General features: G+C 37.3%; 1 protein-coding gene across 1 annotated transcript; it reads left to right on the top strand.

Moving 5' to 3' along the window:
- Positions 1–429: 429 nt before the first annotated feature.
- Positions 430–15,966, top strand: LOC135481370 (prolactin regulatory element-binding protein-like). The gene is made up of 9 exons (XM_064761196.1): positions 430–561; positions 3,384–3,585; positions 4,585–4,805; positions 6,001–6,084; positions 6,625–6,743; positions 7,198–7,368; positions 9,925–9,997; positions 12,029–12,188; positions 13,730–15,966. The coding sequence occupies exons 1-9, from the start codon at positions 430–432 to the stop codon at positions 13,813–13,815; spliced, it is 1,248 nt and encodes a 415-aa protein (XP_064617266.1). The 3' UTR covers positions 13,816–15,966.
- The last annotated feature ends 4,466 nt before the right edge of the window (positions 15,967–20,432 follow it).

The raw sequence follows: 20,432 nt of genomic DNA, 5'->3' as shown, positions 1-20,432 counted from the left end.
CGTGTCACAACCGTCTGTGGGCACTTCGATTTTAACAGTCTAGATGTCTGTGCACCATAACGGTTAAGTAATCGAAAAGTGCAAATAACACAAACTAAACCTAGCATGGTCTGCTTAGTTTAATCAGAGCCTATCAACTAACTCTGGTTGATAGTCTAGTACCTAGACACTTCTTAGCTCTGCATCGGGGTAGGATTTAATTTCGGCCACCATATTCGCGCCTACCTCAGGTGTGTGTTCTTAACGGGGCGAAGGTTTCCGACATACTTGTGGTGGCCGAGGAGAGGCTAACCAAGAAAAAAAAATCTTAAAAATATTATTACTTACTAGTGAGAATTATGCAACCATGACTGGATTGCTGACACATCTTTTTTGTTTGCTTGTTTACTTCTGTTGCAGCGCCGCAGTTAATCGGGCTACAAGTCCAACATGGCGCCCGAAAAAGGCAGCTTGTTGGCAAAAGTTGATTATCCACTTTATACCGTGCGATCTCTGGGCGATAGATATTTTGTTGTTGCTGGTGGGGGAGGATCGGCTAAAACAGGCGTCTGTAATGCAATTGTAAGTGAGAAGTGCTTATTTTTTGGACTTTAAAGTTGAATACAGTCACATATGAGTGACAGCTGTTAGGTCAACAACAACAACACCAACTGTCATCTGTGCCAGAATGCAGCATTCCTGCAAAAAGTCATACCGGTCGGTGTCGTCGAATAGGAATGTAGTGTTCAGTTATTTCAACAGAATCACCGAGTGTGTTAAACAATGGCTGGCTAGTAGGGCATTCTCACTTCTATTTCAACACAGGTGTCAGTATATTTTTTTTAAAGTTATGTGAGTGACACTGGCCTGGTAAATGTTGTAAACGAAAAAGAAAGAGGGAAAGCATTTGGCTTGCTGAATTAAGATGTTTTCGACATCCCTCATCAGGATAAGAAGGCAGGCAAACCTGCTTGTCTAGTTTTTTTTTTTTTTTTTTTTTTAATTTCTGCTTTTTCCTTTGGAAATGGAGGGGCAGGTGGGAATTAACGTTACTTTTCATAATTTAAGATGTCACAGTTTATGTGAATGTCATGCTATTGAGTCAGAATTGTTATAACGCCATGACTTTCCTCAGTCAATGGGAGGCAAGCTCTGGCATTTTGAACGTGTGACACACTGTCCAAATTTGTGTATAGATTGCCCGCTTTGGGAGCAGTAGATCCATGGTCAATCCTGGGTCAAGTCACACCTAAAATCTTGAATGCCGTTTGCCGTTCAGCATGAAGGCGATAGTGCAACGACTGGTTGACCAGTATCGGCATAATGGCTCGGGCAGGGCGACTTCCTTGCCTTCGGTAAGGCATCTCGGGGAAGGAGCACTAGATAAATGAGCGGTGGAAATCTGTCCTGCAACAAAGAGGCACATTTCATGCACTCTAAGGGTTCCTTCATTGTCATATGACTGAAATATTGTTAAGTATGACGTTAAACTCACTCAGATTTGTGCAGCTTGTCCCACATATATCTACATTAGCAAGTATACAGGCAAGGTCAACTATAACCTAAGCAAAATCACACCCTGACCAGGACACAGCCAACTCCAGTCAAGTTACACCCAACTCTTAGTTGAATTTGTTGAAACAACTTAAATGGAAAGTGAAGTTTGCACAGCTTTAGGTATCAACAGTTTAGACATAACCATGTTCATAACTACATGTAGATGGTGAGGCACCCAAGAGAAATCTTTCAAAAAACCAAGTGCCAACTTCCAGTCGTGTTTTGTATGGATGTAGCTAGTGGAACTATGTCCAACACACATCAGTGTCATGTGTTATATAGATGTTGAGGATATAAGCAGTAGATTCAAGTTATATAACCACAGCTGCTGGGAATGTAGACAATAGATTCAAGTTACCCACAGCTGCTGGGACAAGTATATAGTGGCTCAAGATTGCACTGAAGTTAGGTTTGGCAAAATTTTGTTCAGGCAAGGGTGGCCACATACCAGTATCAGAGCACACTCCATTAGAATACTTGATGCAGTTGTCACGTCATTTGAGACAAAAATTACCAGTCAAATATGTCTCCATGGCCTTAAGTTTGCAGGCTCTTATGTTTACCTTTTTGTCTTACTTATTGCAAGCACAACGTTGATTGGTTTCCTTGGTAATGCCTGGTGTGTAATGTCAGAGCAGTCTCAAAACAGGTAGACAGACAGTGGATTCAAGTTATACCCACAACTGCTTGGTGGATAAGGAAGCGGCTTGTAATATCCAGAGCCGCTGGGTCTATTGTGGCAGCCTTCATTTTATCCATGGTCTTCTATCTGTATTCTTAACATCAGTACTGAATCTGAGAGCTTTATTCAAAAAATAGGCAAAAAGAATCCAACACATTCAGCACCAATGTAGGAGGGAAAGTTAAATTCTTAGGCACAATGTAAAACAAATGTCTGTGGACACCTATTCTGTGGATTGGCTCTGTAGGTACTGCATACCTCGATTGTATGTTTGTAATAGTCAAAAATGAAAAAAATGAGAAAAAAAAATGTGATAGGAAGGTAGAAATAGACTGGAGTTGAACCAGAGGCAGGTATTAAAATGTGACTTGGTAGATCTTCTGCTCATAACCGAAGAATACAAAGACAAAGAATACATTTTTGCATGGTAAATTCCCATTCCGGTGGTAAACAGCAGTGATTAGTTTCATGCAGTCTTACACAAAGTACTCAGATTAAGTGCAAGCATTGATGGGGAAAATTTTTAGCTGAATCACAAATTTATCTTCATTAGTAATAGAGGAGAATCATCATGACATGAGCAATAGGGTATGTGCAGAAGGCCGATTCCCTATAATAACAATACCATACAGAATCATCTAGTCGAAATAAATTATTACTTTGTCAGAATACAAGTTTGCATGGTTACTAATTAACCTGATCCCACATTAGCTGTAAATTTAATATAACTCATGGAAAATGTTGGCATAACTTTTCCATTGTGAAGTGAAATGAAGAGGAGTGTGTCATAAACAAAACTCGGTGAACACTTGTGATAAAATTGAAATATCACAGAGTGCATTGCCAAGCAAAACACACCTTCAGATGACAGTGCAAAAACTAACTGGATGTGATGTTAAATGAGGTTTTCTATGGTGCTTTATATGACCCTTGTCTCCTTTTCTTGTTTTCTCTTCCTGTAAACTAAAAGGTTTTTCAATAGTTAACCACTGACTAGATTACCAGTAAGTTGTAAGTCGCTTAAGTATGGCGATTTCGCCACCCATAAAACTGGCCATTGTTTAACGTTGTTAAAAATTCCTGAGTATGATGGCTTTGAACATCAATCAAATCTGTAATCAGCTTTTGCCAACAATATGGTTTGCATATTTATTGTCTTTTGCAGTCTGTTTTTGAGTTGAAATCGGTAGGAGACTCTTGCCTTGCGTCATGTGTTCACAGCCACGATACTGGAAGCCAGGCCACAATGAACAGTTCAGCGTTTTATGACGGCAGAAATCATGTGTATGCAGCTGGCATGGATGATGAATGTCATCTATTTTCCTTGAAGTACAAGGTTATAACTCCAGGAAAGAAAAAAAATAATGGTAGGTTACACAGTAGTAACGAAGGGGCTGGGTGTAGAAAGAGATGCTCCTGCATAACATTTTTTCACCACATAGTCTGGCACAGGATTTTAATTACTGCTTCTTATTGCAGTTAGCTGATTATGATTTAATAAAGCCTTTTTGCATTTCACTCTTGGTGGTATAAGACACCATATAGGTGACAGTCTACCTGATAGTTCAGTATGTCTCTAACTGTTGTGTATTTCTTCTCTTTGTCCTGCTTCCACATATGCATTAATTTCATTGATGTGATTGATGTGAACCTCTGTCTACTCTTTCTGTATATTCTTTGATTTTCTTTGCAACAGCCCATTTAATCGACTTTATAACTTTCCGGGTGTATTGTCGAAGACTTGAAGTGTCAAGTATCGATAAAGTGCAAACGTATACTAGGCATTGATGATGTCACAAGTATTTTCAGTGGGAACAGATGTTCTGGGTTTACCCACTGTACATTCATCAGAACTCGAAAATAGCTGAGGTGACATTTTAAATGTACTGCATGGTTTGTAAGCAAAACCTATACTCTTCTGATCTTCAGAATGGCTCAGGGACAGTTTCAACAAAACTTTCAACAGGCTTGCTGCTTAGTGACAGTCTGACAGTAAAACAGCCATGAGCACTGCACTGGTTATTTCTATTAGGCATACAATGTTTCAATGACATTTGGATGCGAAGATGTCAGACAATTCTATGGATAACAACTTCATTTTATTTTATGTATGTGATATTTTTGTGTAGGTGCTAATGTGGCTGAATGATCCTATGATTTTCAGAAGTACTGTATGTATTGAGTCTGTCTATCTGCTTTGACACAAATTTCCCAAAATATTTTGAGAGAGATGCTCTATTGGAAGTAATTTGCTAAACTGTAGCTCTGTAGTCTTCTTCTTTTTCAGCCATATTTGTATGGAGATGAATCTAACATGTCAGATTCATTTGTTTAATGTTTTCTTTCTTATAATTCAATTGTTTCAGATTCAGAAGGCAAAGAAGGAGCAAGGAAAAGAAGGGAGTCCGGGAAAGACATCCAGACAACAAATGATATTACAAAACAAGTGACTTTTGAAATTCAAAAACTGAAACACATAAAAACAGATTTTGCTAAGGAAGGAAGTTTTCAAAAGGTTGTTCAGTTTAACAAATGTCAGTCATTGCTAGGCACAGGAGGGGCCGATGGATTTGTGAGAATTTGGAAGGTATGGGCAAATTGTTAAAAATGTATCTATGTGTCTGCTTGGTTTTCACTGAGAGTAAAGAGGGGGCCTCCGTGGCGGAGTGGTTGGCGTGCCAGCGAGGCGCAATAACGCCGGAGCCTCTCGCCAGTGTGTATGTATGTAGGCTTCAGGTTCCTCTCAACAGTGCGGTCACTGCGAACTCCCCGGTTGTACATGGGAAGATCTGCTAGCAGCCTGCTAGCAGTTTCTTCGCACTATAATGTGGGCCACAGCTGTACAAGTGACCTATCAGATTATTCAATAAAAAAAAGGTCTACATTTGGAAAAACTGTATGTGAAATAGCACAACTAAACTGCGACTAAAACATTTTATTAAAAATTTTTTAAGCGTTTTGAAAGAGAGATGAAAAGTTTGACACCTTATATTAGTGAACAAGGTCCTGCCTTGTTTAAAGCTTTTCCACTTAGAAACCATCAATCCTCCTTGTGAGTATTTGCTGACATCACTTATTTAAGTATTGCAAAGGGGCAGAAAGAAAACTGACCATGTCATTTGGCAGGGTTGTATCTTTCTAGGCTGAATGAGGTCATAAGACAATGGTATGACTTTGTAGGGTGTAAACCTATCACTGACACCTTTTACTGCAAGATCATGGCTTGGGTTTAATTATGACCATAATCTCCATGTTTCATACTCAGAATGCACTGACTATTTTATTCAGAAGTTCTGGAATGTGAGGGATAGTTTTTACCAGCGTTAGCCATGTATTACTGTTTCCTTGCTTACCATAGGTATCACTGTTTTTTGAGGGTAAAACACCAGTAAAATAGATAGATCACTATTTCATAACTATGCATAGTTAATCCCAAAATGGACTGTTTTGTTTTGTCTTTAATTTCTCTGCTGTTTGTTATTCTCAAGGTATTCTTATTAACTTTGTTTATAATTTGTGCGCACCAGCTTTTCTTTTAACATGGCACTAATTTTTTCCAAGGGCTCAGTGGACAGGTATTCACCCATAAATGCATGCTTCTTTTTGGCTCTTTGTTTTTCTGAATTATACTTTTTTTTAAAACAAATATGGATTTTCTCGTTCCTCCCTATTCAGCGAGATATGAGACTTGTTTTGAACAAGGGAGATGCATTTTTGTAAACACAGTAGTGCCTGTATAAATACAACTACATCTGTTTAACTGAGTACTTTGTCCATTTCAGTATCCTGACCTGAAAAAAATGCATGAAATCAAAGCTCATGACAATGAAATAGATGACTTAGACTTCACCCCAGACGGCAAACAGGTTAGTGCCTTATTGTTTGCACGTGGAAGTTGCAATGTATATTTACATGTATTTTGTTTTGTGTCTTACTGGTATGTCAGTGTTTAACATTGGCTGAGTACCAGAATATTCATGTTAAATGTGCATGCACTCTGTAAAGAAATGAAGCATTGGGAAAGTGCATTGTTATGGCAATGGTATAGTCTTAATATATCAGAGAAACATCTGCTCAGATATACATGTGTTATTGCATGATGTTCAAAATTAGTTATGTTAATAATTTCTATAATCAACTTGACTGTAATTTTTCTGTAAATCTCATCATGCTGAAGAGTATGACCTTTGAGAAAATGCAAGACACAGTGGATGACTTCAAATCTGAATCTTCCAGGTTTCTGTCAGTGAGGTGTTAATATTTTTGTAGCATTCATATCTCTGACCAGTATTATGCTTATGTACATTATGTATACTATTAAACGGTATCATGGTACAGTGTACATGTATTTGGTACATGTTACAGTTCACTGACTAAATGTTCCGTTGTGACCTTTTGCCTTGTAGTTAGTGTCTGTGTCAAGAGATAAAAATGCATATATCTGGAGCACAAAAGATGGCAAGAGGCACACAGGACTTGTCTGGCCAGCCAAACACAGTGACAAGTACAGATATAGGGCATGCAGGTAGGTTTAGCTCTGAAATCAACTTGTGAGGCCTCTTTTCCACAATCTTGTAATTTTGTATAATCATTTCTTGGTTTCCATCTTCGTCTTTTCGGATATTCGTACATTGTGTATATTTATATAACACGGGGCAACTTTATGGCAGAGCCCGGGGTAAACCCATTACCATCTGCAGGTTGCTGGCAGACCTTCCCAGGTACGACAAGAGAGGAAGCCAGCATTACATTGTGTATAATCAATTGTGACCTGTAAATGTGTCAAAATGTACAACATTGAAGTTTTCTGAAAAAATGGAAAATTTTTTTCAATACAGATTTTGATGAACTTACTTAGTTGGATGTTAAGGTATTTTGGCTGAATTAAACAAGAGAACTTAACAGGTTTGCAAAAAATTTTCTTTGAAAATTTGAAAATAGTTTCAGAGTCATGGCATTGAGTATAATTATGATTTCAGGTATGGAGTTGTCAGTGACAAGGACAAGGTGAATCTGTACACAATACACATCCCCTGTAAGAGGGATGTGAAACCCTTGCCGTGTTTCCTCTCCCTCTGGGATTCATCAACCTATCGTGTGAAGCGAGTCAGCCAGACAGGAACAGAGATACTTTCTGCTCTCTCTGTCAGGTTAGTTCATGTCTTCATAATACTGTTTGTGTAATTAAGTTGTCTTTCTGACACACAATGTGTCTTGGCTTCCTTAGCCTAGTGTTTAAAGTGTCCACCTCAAAGTTGGGAGACCTCAGGATCATACATGTCATACCTGGGCAGAGATCCATATATGTCGATTTTAGACCCAGGTGTTGGTAAAATTCAGTTAAAAACTGAAAATTGGGGTAAAAACTCAGTTCTGTGTTTCTCTGATACAAATTCTCAAATTTTTTGATAAAAACTGAATTGTATTTGAAAATATATGTGTATGGTGATGAACTGTGGACTTCAATCACCAACAGCTACATCCGTGACAAGCCGAAGTGGTCATGAGTTTATTGGCTGTAATTGAATTAAAATTAGGCTTTAAATGTATTCAAACCATGGTGATATGGCTTAGTGGGTATAAAACAAAGTGGGAGTCCATTTGTATTGAGTTTTATCATTCTTCGTTATGCCACAAAAGTGCAAGAAAAGTAGATACAACATGTGCTGGCTTCCAATGAATGTCGCTTTGATACACGCTATCTCATTGGCTGTGCGTCTCCTGTGAACCAATGAGTTAACTTCTAACAAATTATGAATATACACTAACACAATGGCCACAGGTGTCTGCATTTGTAGCATGTATCCTAGCCGTAATATATACAATGTTGTTACAAAATAAGGCAAGAAATGAAGACCCTAGGCAAATGAACAATCAGCAGATTTCACCTTCCACTCGCCCAAATCATCTACTACAACAGGGAAGACGTCACATAACAAGGGCAAGCGCATGCGCGCTGACTGTTCGATAACTACGCCATTTTAGCGGTTTCTGACCGGCTATTAAGAGGACAATTAAAACCGAAAACAATCCAAAACTAATCATGTTGCTTGACTGTGTGAATGACTGGCTCTGATAATGGTGTATTTATATGTGTTACGTTGAATTGCTCAAAAAGCGACAGGTCACTTTGCCAGTTGATTAAAAGTACATGTATTCCCTTGCCAGTCAAGGGCCGGTGTGAAAACAAACTGACACCTCTTAGGCTCTTTGAATAAAGAAAATCATGATTTGTAAAATTAAACAGTTTTAAGATTTTTTTTCAATTATGTGAAAATTAATTCCCACGAACCCCATGTTGAAGTAAATCCTCAAAAATAAATTCCAGTGAAAAATAAGCACTTATTTTAGATTATATACCTCTGATCTTTTGTCTTTGTAGGTCTATATATGTTTATTTTTTATGTAATATTTGTTAGTTCCTTTCTTCTGATATTTATACCAACCAACAACTGAACATGCATGGTTTATAGCTGTTTTATTTTATACCTCTGAGCAGGATAAGCCTTATCTCTGTATTCTGCATGTGTTTACTTCTGATATTAGTTTCATTTAAAATAACAACTGAACATGCATCACCATGGTGTATAACTGTTTTATTATATACAATGTATATCTCTGATCAGGATAGTATACTTGTAAAAGTAGGTGTATGTACTAATAATAAAATCATGATCAAAATGAACCTCAAATGAAATTAAACTTCCTCTCTCTCATATGTATATACATACTGGTATATCATATATACTTTCACATTCACAAAATTACCTATCACTAAAGCGGAATTGAAATCAAAACCAGGTTATAGTTGGTGTTTAAAATATAAATAAGTGAATGTTGACCAGAAAAAGACTCAAGTTTGAGTTTCCTGTCGTAAAAATTTGCACTTCTATGAATAGCTGCTGAGTCAGTTCATACCAAAGACTTTTAAAGATAAGTACTTGGCCCTCAGCACTGAGAGGTTAGAGCAAGGAAACAAGACTTCATATTCAGTGACTGGTTGTAATTTTACTGGATGTTAACTGGGCTTGATGCAGGGGAAAAAGGCTTGTAACAATGTATATGATATGAAATGATAGTCTGTCAGGGTGCAGGAGAAAGCTCACTGATATAATATTAACTCTCCCAAGTTTAATCCTTTGCAGTTATATTCCATTACACAAACTACCCTAAATGACCAGAGATTTTGACCATGACTACCTTGCCCATTTTTCCTGATTCTGAGTTCTATTGGTTTTAGAAAGGTGTTTTTAGGTTTGCTTGGAACATGGGATGATATTCTACTGGAAAATTGTAAATTTAAGCACCAAAAATAATATTTTGTGACATTACCTTGCCTCTAAGAATGAAAAGAAAACTTTTCCATGGTCTTGTGATGTTTCCCATGGCCTTGTGATGTTTCCCATGGTCTTGTGATGTTTCCCATGGCCTTGTGATGTTTCTCATGGTCTTGTGATGTTTCCCATGGTCTTGTGATGTTTCCCATGGTCTTGTGTTTCCCATAGTCTTGTGATGTTTCCCATGGTCTTGTAATGTTTCCCATGGTCTTCTGATGTTTCCCATGGTCTTGTGATGGTGTTCTTAGGTAACAGTTAGTGTTTCCATGTTTTATATTGTTCCATGCATGGCTGTTAACCTATCTGGAACTGTTGTTTTTTCTTCTGCCATGTTCAGATAAACATAACCAGGATTGTTTTTTACTTTAGTGATGACGGCATTTATATTGGAGTGGGGACGATCTCTGGGAGTGTGTCAGTGTATATAGCCTTCAGTTTACAGGTAAGTTTCTGCATCGGGCTTTCACCTGATTGTTAGCAACTAGGGAATATCTTGATTGCGGGTCATGTAAGTTTTTTTGGTAACAATGACACACTTTTATGCTCATGCCTAGTATGTCAAGATTCCAGACGTGCCATATACATTGGTGTACTTATTGAGAATGGTGATGAAGGGAAATCAGATAAATGAGTACGTCACCACGTATCATATAAAGTATACTTAATATAACAATTGCCTCCGAAGGATCAATGACAGTGGCATTGAACTATAGTCATACCTTGCATGCTTAAAATCCCCCATCTCAATGCTCACCTCCACCCCCCACCCCCCCCACATGCACCAAAAATGGAATAATTAAATGTTTCTCAAGGATTCGCGTACCAGTTATAATCTGCAGCCTCAGCGTCTTTAAAATAATTACAATTTTAGATGCACCCACTTCTGTGACTCAGGAGCCTTGCACCAATGTGGTAGCAGTGAGTTCAAGTCAGCTCACAGTGGCTTCCTCATCGGTCATATGTGGAAAGGTCTGCCAGTAATCTGCCAATGGTTATGGATTTCCCCCCGTCTCTACCCTATCGCCTCCTACTACAATGCTTGCCGACGTTGTAGAAGTAAAATGTTCTGGAGTATGGGGCAAAACACAGGTGAAATAAATAAATGAAATCAATACTTGGCAAAGTCAGGGGAGATAACCATATTGTGATATCTCCTCTGATCTGCACAGGACTAGAAATGTTTTCAGGACTTACAGATATATATGAAGACATTTTTATTTATTGATGAAGCATTGTTTCAAAATACAGTTACGCCCGAAAATGTGTTACAGTTTTACTGATTATGATTATTCCTTTTGGAAAAAGTGTGAAAGGAGAACAACTTGAGAAAGATATATTGTGTGGATTTTTTTGAGAACCAAATTGATCTGCCAACAACCTGCGGATGGTCAGGGGTTTCCCCCGTGCTCTGCCTGATTTCCGCCCACCATAATGCTGGCTGCCATTGTATAAGTGAAATATTCTTGAGTATGGCATAAAATACCAATCAAAATAAATAAATTAGAACAAAATCTTTTTAAAGATATTTAAAATAAACAACACCCATTCCTGCATTTAAAAAAAACCTTTCATTTTAATGTTTTTATTTAGAAAATGGGTAACATGCAGGATATACCAGGACTGCATTTACATGTACCAGGTCACCTGAAGTTTAGTCCTTTTTAAGCAGAAGCTATTAACAGGCTATACCAGCAAGAATGAGAATCAAGAAATGTATAAACTGTTTATCAGTGAAAGCAGGTTTGGTCATATCTTGTCATTAATAATATACATCATAGGTATTGCAGGATTTGTTTGCTCGTAAAATTTTAAAATGGAATTAGAACGTTAAAACTTCTGTGTATTTGCTGCGATGGTGATAAGGTGTCTTTGCTGCAAAGTTGGAAATATTAAGACTCCTTTACTGACCATTCAAGTGGTTTAAACGGCTAAATCAAGACCTCTGGTCAGTGAGACATTTGATGGTATGTACCTTGAAACTTTGAATTTGGTAAGCACATTGTTGTCTAGGGGCCTTGCTTACCATGTGGTTTTGTGTACTAGCATAGTACAGTGACCCAGGAGCCTCTCACCGGTGTGGGTGTTGTGAGTTCAAGTCAAGCTCATGCTGGCTTCTTCTCAGTCATACATGGAAAGGTCTGCCAGCAGCTTACAGATGGTCTTGGGTTTCCCCCAGACTGCCTGGTTTCCGCCCAACATAATGCTGGCGGCTGTTGTATAAGTGAAATATTCCTGAATATGGTGTAAAACATGAATTAAGTAAATGAATAAATAGTTGGCTAGCTTTACATTATGAAGTTTATAAGGTACCGAAGTTTACACTTTCTTAAACAGATCAAAGGCTTTGTAAATGATACCGGCTGCGTCCTTGTATTTTGTGTTTACAAGAGGTGAAATGTTAAATTTCTACTGCAGCCTGCTGAACTGCCTTTGTTATAAATGTACATATGCGTTCATTTGTGTTTGTTTGCAGAGATTGTACCATATCAAAGCTGCTCATGGGATATTTGTGACAGGCTTAGAATTCATGCCAAGCTCCGAGGGCTCAAGGCAGATAACAGGGGGACAAGATCTGACATTGCTAAGTATATCTGCAGATAACACCATCAAAATACACCAGGTTGCTGCACGAGGTAGGTTTTACAGCGTTGAACTCTACCCTTGTTTTGCCCCTTCTTTTCAAGGTTGATGTACATGTATATAGTAATTGCCATTTGTGTGGGTCTTTGGGACTGTGGGTTTGCTGATATCTTGAAGACAAACTAGAGGAGAATCATGTACCTGACATGCTTCAAGCATTGTCCGATTGTGATGAAAGTTTGTGTGGTGGCTAATTTTGTGTAATGTCTGATCAATTACTGAAATCAGATTTTGCTTGTTAAACGATTTATTTGATTCTGACTGATCAGTGTTTTCCATGCCAGAACTAGTTAGTAATATTGACCCACTTTAAGAAAATTTTGTGTGCAGATTCATTTGGTGGCATCCCAGATATGATGCAAAAATCAGCTTGATCCCTGCCTATCTACATTGTTGTCTGGTTAGCATGGAATGTAGCGATATAGCAATTGGAGAATTCTTATTTATTTATTTATTTTTGGGAGACATTACACTTTAGTATATTAGGAGCTTGTGGTTGGTGCATATTTTTGGCCTAAGAGATTGGATCCTGTCCATGTGTTCATCTTTTTGGATTTGTGGGTCAGGGTTTATGTAATTCCCTCTGACTCTGTCTGAATACAACTGACTTTCACACGTCATGAGAATTACTGCAAATCTTCAACCTTTTTGAGCTCTAAAGTACTTTTTCAACGGAATTTATGCATACAACTAGTATGAAAATGACACCAAATTGGTTTGTTTGTGTTACTAAAGATGTAAACTTCAAAAACTGTACAGATTATTTCTCCACACCCCATAGTTCTCTCAGAATGTTGCAAAATATTCGTCACTTTGGTGGATCAAGAGGTTGAAGAATTAGAGGAATCAGAGGAAAATCAGGAAAATCATAGGTAACACTGAGTATGTGATGCACTTGTGGTAAGTGCATGTCTTTTAGTTAATCAAAAAAGGGGCATTGATACCCACAATATTTGATTGAAAGTCATCATGTTCTTGTATTTCATATATTATAGATTTATACTTTTACAGTTTAAAGCACCACAGAGCACTAGATTGGTTATGACTACCATGATTTTGAAGCGTTACCCTGATTATGAAGTGCAACAAAGCACTACCTTGACTATAAAGCACTCCTTTCACTATGAAGCCTTACCTTGACTATGAAGCACTCTCTTGTATATGGAGCACTGTCTTAAATATAAAGCACTGTCTTGATCATGAAGCACCACCCTGATTATGAAGCACCACTAAGTACTACATTGGCAAGGAAGCATGGCATGTACCCTGAGAAGCAATGAAACTGATGAAGTACAGTTGACCTTACAAGAATTGAAAGCTTGTTGTTGCAGGTCATACTGATATTTACAGCAGATTGTTTGTCAAGTCCCTAAATGGAAAGACCTAACAATTCAAGTTTATTTGTTAGCAAGGACCCTCTCAGGCTCATTTGGTCATAAGCCATTAATCAAATAAATAGATCAAAATCGTTCAGGGAAAATAACTGATGTAAATCCAACCAGAGTCACTCTCAGTCAGTGCTTTCTCATTTCAGGGTCTTACAGTATACTGTGGGTCATCGTTGGATTTCTTGTGATAATCTGTCTCTTCTTCTGGTTGATTGCAACACTCGGTCTTTGACAACAACTTCTTGAATCTTAAACTCAGTATATAGGAATGTACAAATGTATATATACAACTGTATCTGTGAATATATTCCTTGCAGAGTTATGTATATAGGCAATGCTTTTATACACAGATCCACTTGTGTGAATCCAAAGGTGCTTACCGTTTACCTTAAGCTTTATTATACAACACGGTTAATAATATCTTGCATTATAATCTTGTAATTGTACAAATTTGCTGTGTATTAAACTTATTTGTCTCTACAAAGATATCCTTACTTCCAATTATGATTTATAATATCATTGCACAGCACTGCCTTTGATAAAAACATTTACCACATATATCACACGGCAAATTTGTAATAAAATGATTTTAATACACACAAGTAATCAGCAGTTTACTTTATTATGGCTGAACTCATAATTTTATGCTTTATGCTTGGGTCAGTGCAGTCATTATTAATTATAACTCATCTGAGCTTTAAAATATGTAGTCTATGGTATTGATTTTTTCATTTCGACTGTTCACGTTACATAGTAGATGCAGAATGTGTAAATCAGATTGCTGTAAATCATTATCATTTTGCATTTTTTTTCCTGCATACATTAACTACCGAGCTGATTGATGCTTATGAATGGTACAAATATAACTGGATAGGGAAACACGAGTAACTGCACAGAGCTGTTAAATGCAGCATAGGGTTGCAACATAAGTTTGAACAAAAAGAAAAATAAAAACTTATGACCATCATGAGATAAGACTCTGAGAACTCTGTCTAAAAGTATTTCAGCCATGCTGTGGCTGGGTTGACTGCAACTCTAAGTCAAGATGTTTGTCATTATCTGAGTAAAGCCAGTGGTTTAAACTGGACACAAACGTCAGGATTCGTATGAGTCCTTGAAAACTTTGAAAACCCTGGAATTCAAATGAACTTCTCCACGCCTTGAAAAACCTGGAAAATCATACATTTTGGTAGTTAAGTCGGATAAAGCCTTGAAACTGAGACTGTAAAATCCACCTCAGCTGCTTACGGAAGAGTAGGTTGGCATTCTTCTGGAGAAGTTTGTTTTCCAACATCTTTGAAATTGCTTTGTATAAGTGAAAGACTAATTAAGTTTAACTAATTAAGGACATTTTTCATTGCTTCAAGATATGAATTTTGTATTTGGAAAATCCTTAAAAACACCTTGAAATCTGAAATTTTTGAGGTGGGCAAACGCTGAAACATACATGTAGGTTGTGTTGCTTTACTTTAAGATATGCTTGTTCATGCTTTTTTTTTTTTTTTCGTTTCTGTATTTATTACACATTTGTGGATAATCTGGTACATTAGTGGTGAACTCATTAGGCTGACTGGTCTCATTCAGGTAACAGTGTGATACTATCTGTATGTTTATATGCACATCCTTGTGTATAATTGTATGTATACATTGTTTATATGTGGCCACTTTCATAGACATTCTCCAATTTATGCAAGCTGCCGGCAGTTAGTATGGTTCTTACAAGTTTGATGCTTTGTATTCTCGAGCTGAGGCATATAGCTGTTGAGCTTCTGACAGCATGGTTGTTTTTTTTTTGCCTTTAATTATTCAATATTCCAGATTGTGTCATGGAGTGAGTAATGTACAAAGGAATTTTATAATGTAATGTACTATTTTTATATCAAATTTAAAAGTAAGCAGATTATTGTTAGCAGGTGTTTAAGTAGATGTAAGATTAGTTACAGGATAATACATCATTTGTTATTTATAGTTGTTTTCTTACCTATAATGTCTTAACTATAACATAAAATTATAATATAAAAAAACAAATAATGGTTATGTTTGATTGGCGAATTTGTTTATTTGGCATTGCTGCTTTCTGGGTTTAACAGAATCAAATTCTGTTTTCCCTTGAAGTTTGTTTTGTCTTTCTAATGAAGCACAGCATTTTTGATGCACCAAAGAGACATTACTACAGTAGTACATCTCAAAGAGTGCTTTGCGTGTGTATCAGTTCTTTTTATTAACCAAGCCAGGTTTTAAACAAATTTGACAGGAAGTGTATGTGTCTTGGGCAACCTTTTAAATATCCATATTATGTGAATCCATGATACCAATTCTATACTGAATCAACATTGTATTTCTATAAAGTGGGTGATACAGTTCCAGCTGCATGATGTACCATGGGGATTTACGCAGTGTTTTAATAAAAAAAAAACAAAAAAAAAACATGTACTGGGAATTTGTTTTCTTAATTTTATTTGAAACAATTAAATCTTCAAGTTTGAGAAAACATGTTTATTTCATCGCATTTCGTCCATTAGCTGTAGGCTCATGAATATTGCCCTTAGACAGTGACTGCCAGGTTTATGGGTGGAGGAAACCGGGTACACACCAGCTGAAACCACATCACCCTTCTCCAGGTACTGGACAAATCTCCTGATGTAAAGCCACTTCTGAACCAGATACAGGCCAAATCCTAAATCCCAATCCTAAACCGCCAGTGCAAGGAAGTTCGTGTAAACCGTCAAGATATAGGGTCATATCGTCCAAGACAAACTCTAGAATTAATTCAGGCCTAATTATTTATTTTTGGGTAAATGTTATAGACAGATTTACGGAGATCTATACATATATATGTGATGTGCCTATGTCAATATGGCGTCAGTACAACTGGCTTACCAATATGTTACGTTGAGCATTCAGTACAAAGTTCAGCTCTTTCGATCTGAGATCTCACCTTGTAAATGTCGGGGGAAAAATATCACATGAATGTGAATAAATTGAGGTATGATTATATTACTCTATCCGATTTATACATTAGGTACAAAAAATGCTGGACCTCCGGATTAGTTTTATATAAGCAGCTTCTTCAGTTTGTGTGTATGTGCGCTTGGTGCAGCACTCAAGAATATTTCGTGAATACGACCGTAGAACGGACCAAGGACATCCAGGAATATGGTTGCTTGATGCAGATATGGCGCCCTCGAATCATAGCATTGGTATCGCTTGAGGTACCTTCACCGAAGTCACCGTAGACTTATGCTCCATCTCTAACGAAGAAAGGAATAACTAATGGTTCTGTTATAATTATCTCCATGGACAGAGAGGCAAATTTATTTATTTGACTGGTGTTTTACGTCGTACTCAAGAATATTTCACTTATGCGACGGCGGCCAGCATTGTATGGTGGGAAGAAACCGTGTAAAGCCTGGGGAAAACAGTCGACCATCCACAAGTTGTTGTCATACCTTCCCACGTACATGGCCGGAGAGGAAGCCAGCATGAGCTGGATTTGAACTCACAGCGACCGCATCTGCCAGAGGCCCCTAGATGATTGGCCTCGCTGGCACGCTAACCAACTCGGCCACGGAAGCACCGATTTTCGCGTAAACATGTACAGCATATGGTCATCTGTGTGTACATTAAGGCTGCTTAAAGACACCCTGGGGTCAATTGTTCAAAAGTGTAGCCTACTAAACGTTAAGCCAGTCTCATCCAAATACAAATAAATGACACTCTGTGCTAAGTTAAGTTAATGCCGTGTCTTAGGTCTTCGTACACTGTTGAACAATCGGCACCTGAAGTCGCAAAATTTATTTAAATATACCATGTGCTATGAACTTATTGCCAGAAAACACCTTAACAATGTAAGATTAAAACATCACTGTGTTCACCTACATGGAAAGTTTGCCTGAGTTTGAATTACTGAATGAAAACTTGGAATTTGGTAAACTACAAGACAAAACTCCCACAGAAAAGTGGTTTAGTGTTTATCTCTTCACTTATTGTAATGCAAAATACAAAGGAAAACGGCACGCCATTAGCTCAGCGAGGTTTACTGGCATAATAGTATCCATTCTTATCAAATCTTTTTACGTATGCCTGGACTGGACACATCACCGCCCAAGTTATTATTTCCTCTAATTGAAAACCTCTTGTTTAAAGCAAAAACTGGAGGAATTTTTTGTTTAATTTAATTATATACAAACTATATATGCAACTCCCCAAGCTTAACAATTTTTAAAAAAAGGAATTAGCTCTGTGCCGACACGTACCTTCATCATTATTTTTTTTGTTTCTGCAGCTAAATGATCACTTCCAAAGGTAGTGGGATGAGGGTCCAGAGGATTGCCTAACAATGAATGAGCTAACAATGAAGTACGGTGTAAAATACCAATCAAGTAAATAAAATAAATTATTTATTTATAGTGATAGTTAGCAGTACTTACAAAGTCAAAGCAGACATTCGTATACCAGCCGTCGACCAGTAAGGATGTTCCGGGTCAATAACTGCAAGGCCAATACCCAAAACGAAGGATGACACAAACCACCAAAGAACTAAGAAGGTATATAAAGAACGAAAATAGGACAGAATCATGCAAAGAGAAGCAGTTTCCAGTGATGCTGGAAACGCAAGGTATGTTATAGGCGACTGAGTGAATCAGTATCAAATCGTGTACCATGTTAGAATATCAGTTGTCGATAACACGTATCTCAGCTGCGCTTTGATTGCAGCTGTTCATGTATCCCAACGTGGCAATCTAATTCAACACGATAAATGTACGGCCCTAGCCCCGGGTTAAGCGGCATTTGACATAATCATGAATATCATGACAATCATGAAGCAGAGCGCCAGAGATTCTGGACACTCTGCCCATATTTACTTTCAAGAGAATTATACTCATTGTAAAACTTAAGAAACTTGGAGTGAAGGCGTTTGAAAGAATAACCTTGCCACACTAGTTTTCGCAGTAATAACTTGTGACGTTGATTGAAATTGTCACATAACACGCGGAATCTAACAAATGCTACAAGGCATTTCAAATACCAGGATAAAGGCTGGTCGATCACTTCAAACATGCACACGCAAGTAGATCATGTCGCATGGCCTCTGTAGATATAATCCTTTCTTTTACAAAATGCTTTTCTCGTGTAACTAGATATTTTTCTCGTGAGGTCGTCAAACAGACCATGCAACATGTAATGTTTCGTTTCACAAGCAGCTGATCAACGTATTTTAACAACTCAAATCCCTATGTCGCATATAAATTACAACCAAAAAGAAAATGGATGTCGTCCTTAATAATCCCACCGGCGCCATATTCACTAATTCTTCTATTCAGTCCTTGCCCAACCTCAACTCTCGTTGGCAGAAGGCCAGAACGTAGCTGCGCACAATGTGAACTCTCATAATTAAGCAAATGAAGTGTTATATATTTTTCAGTAAACCTATTTCAGTCCACAACTTAGGCTTAGTACCGATACCTCGAGACCAATAGTCTCACGAATAATCCCTCACAGCATGTAGATATTCTATTTCCAAGCGCATTAGTTTATTGTGACAGTAATTCATTTAAAATTTTGTCCACAGAAATATAATGACCATTTCGAAGTAAATCCCATATGAACAGTTTCTTTATAAATTTTTTTTTGTAATTCTGAAAGTATTTATCAGAATACGAATTTTTCATTATCCGTTTTTCATCATAAATATCATGAATTCAATGACGACCAGGCCATGTTGCCATAAACAGCATCATGCCATACAGCAGTTAATTTTTGAACGCCTGTACATATGATAATGCTGGCCTCTCTTCATAATCATGCAACAAAGATATAATGTGTTATATGCACGCCATACACTGGGGTTATGATTCAAAATCAGGTTTACACAGCCCTCTTCAACGGTTTTATAACTTTGAACTACTCGGTAGGACACAAATAGTTAGCTAAGCAAAGATTATAATCAAATAGTCGGGCCACGAACGTCACTAAATTGTTTGATTTATTTAATAATTTATTTGTTTTTGCTTTACTGCCATTCTCAACAATACGGGAATATCATTCATGCATACAGACCTAACACGTCAGCACGCAAGGTTCATGTCGGAGCACGGAGAAAACTTGATGCAGGACCAGCATTCTAGATGCCTGTAATCTATATGATAAAATGTAACAATGATTACACTATGCATTGGTAGTACTTGCTACCTGTAATGTAACATTATGGCTTTATGGGTAGTAAATGCTACAAATTAGTGTTGTCATTATGTTGTATTAAATCCCGTAATGTAATAATGATTACACTATGCATTGGTAGTACTTGCTACCTGTAATGTAACATTATGGCTTTATGGGTAGTAAATGCTACAAATTAGTGTTGTCATTATGTTGTATTAAATCCCGTAATGTAATAATGATTACACTATGAATTGGTAGTGCTTGCCACCCGTAATGTAACATTCCATTGAAAAAAAATCCTTAACACATTAAGGAAAACTTTAAGGAATATACCCTGATTATTTCACCAGCTGAATATTTCTTAAACTTTAAGGAATGTGTATTTTAAGAGATTTTTCCTTAACAATATTGTAGAGGAATGTACACTAACATGTTAAGGAACAGAAAACTTATGGAATGACCATATGATGGAATAAATCCTTTGAAGTTTAAGGAATGCTCAATTTTACATTCTGGAATTGGTCAGGTTACTTTCATATTGGCTATAAATACAAACATTATGCAGACGCCCTTCATGGACGGTTCCATGGTCCTGAAATGCGTCAAGAAGCCGTGTTTCTAATATACATACTGTATGCTCCACTTTTGTGTACACTTCATGTTACATTTATGCGTCAACAAGACATA

Source organism: Liolophura sinensis, unplaced genomic scaffold, assembly GCF_032854445.1.
Source record: "Liolophura sinensis isolate JHLJ2023 unplaced genomic scaffold, CUHK_Ljap_v2 scaffold_26, whole genome shotgun sequence".
Lineage (NCBI taxonomy): Eukaryota > Metazoa > Mollusca > Polyplacophora > Chitonida > Chitonidae > Liolophura > Liolophura sinensis.
The sequence above is the reverse complement of the archived record's forward strand: the minus strand, read 5'-3'. Positions and strand labels throughout refer to the sequence as shown.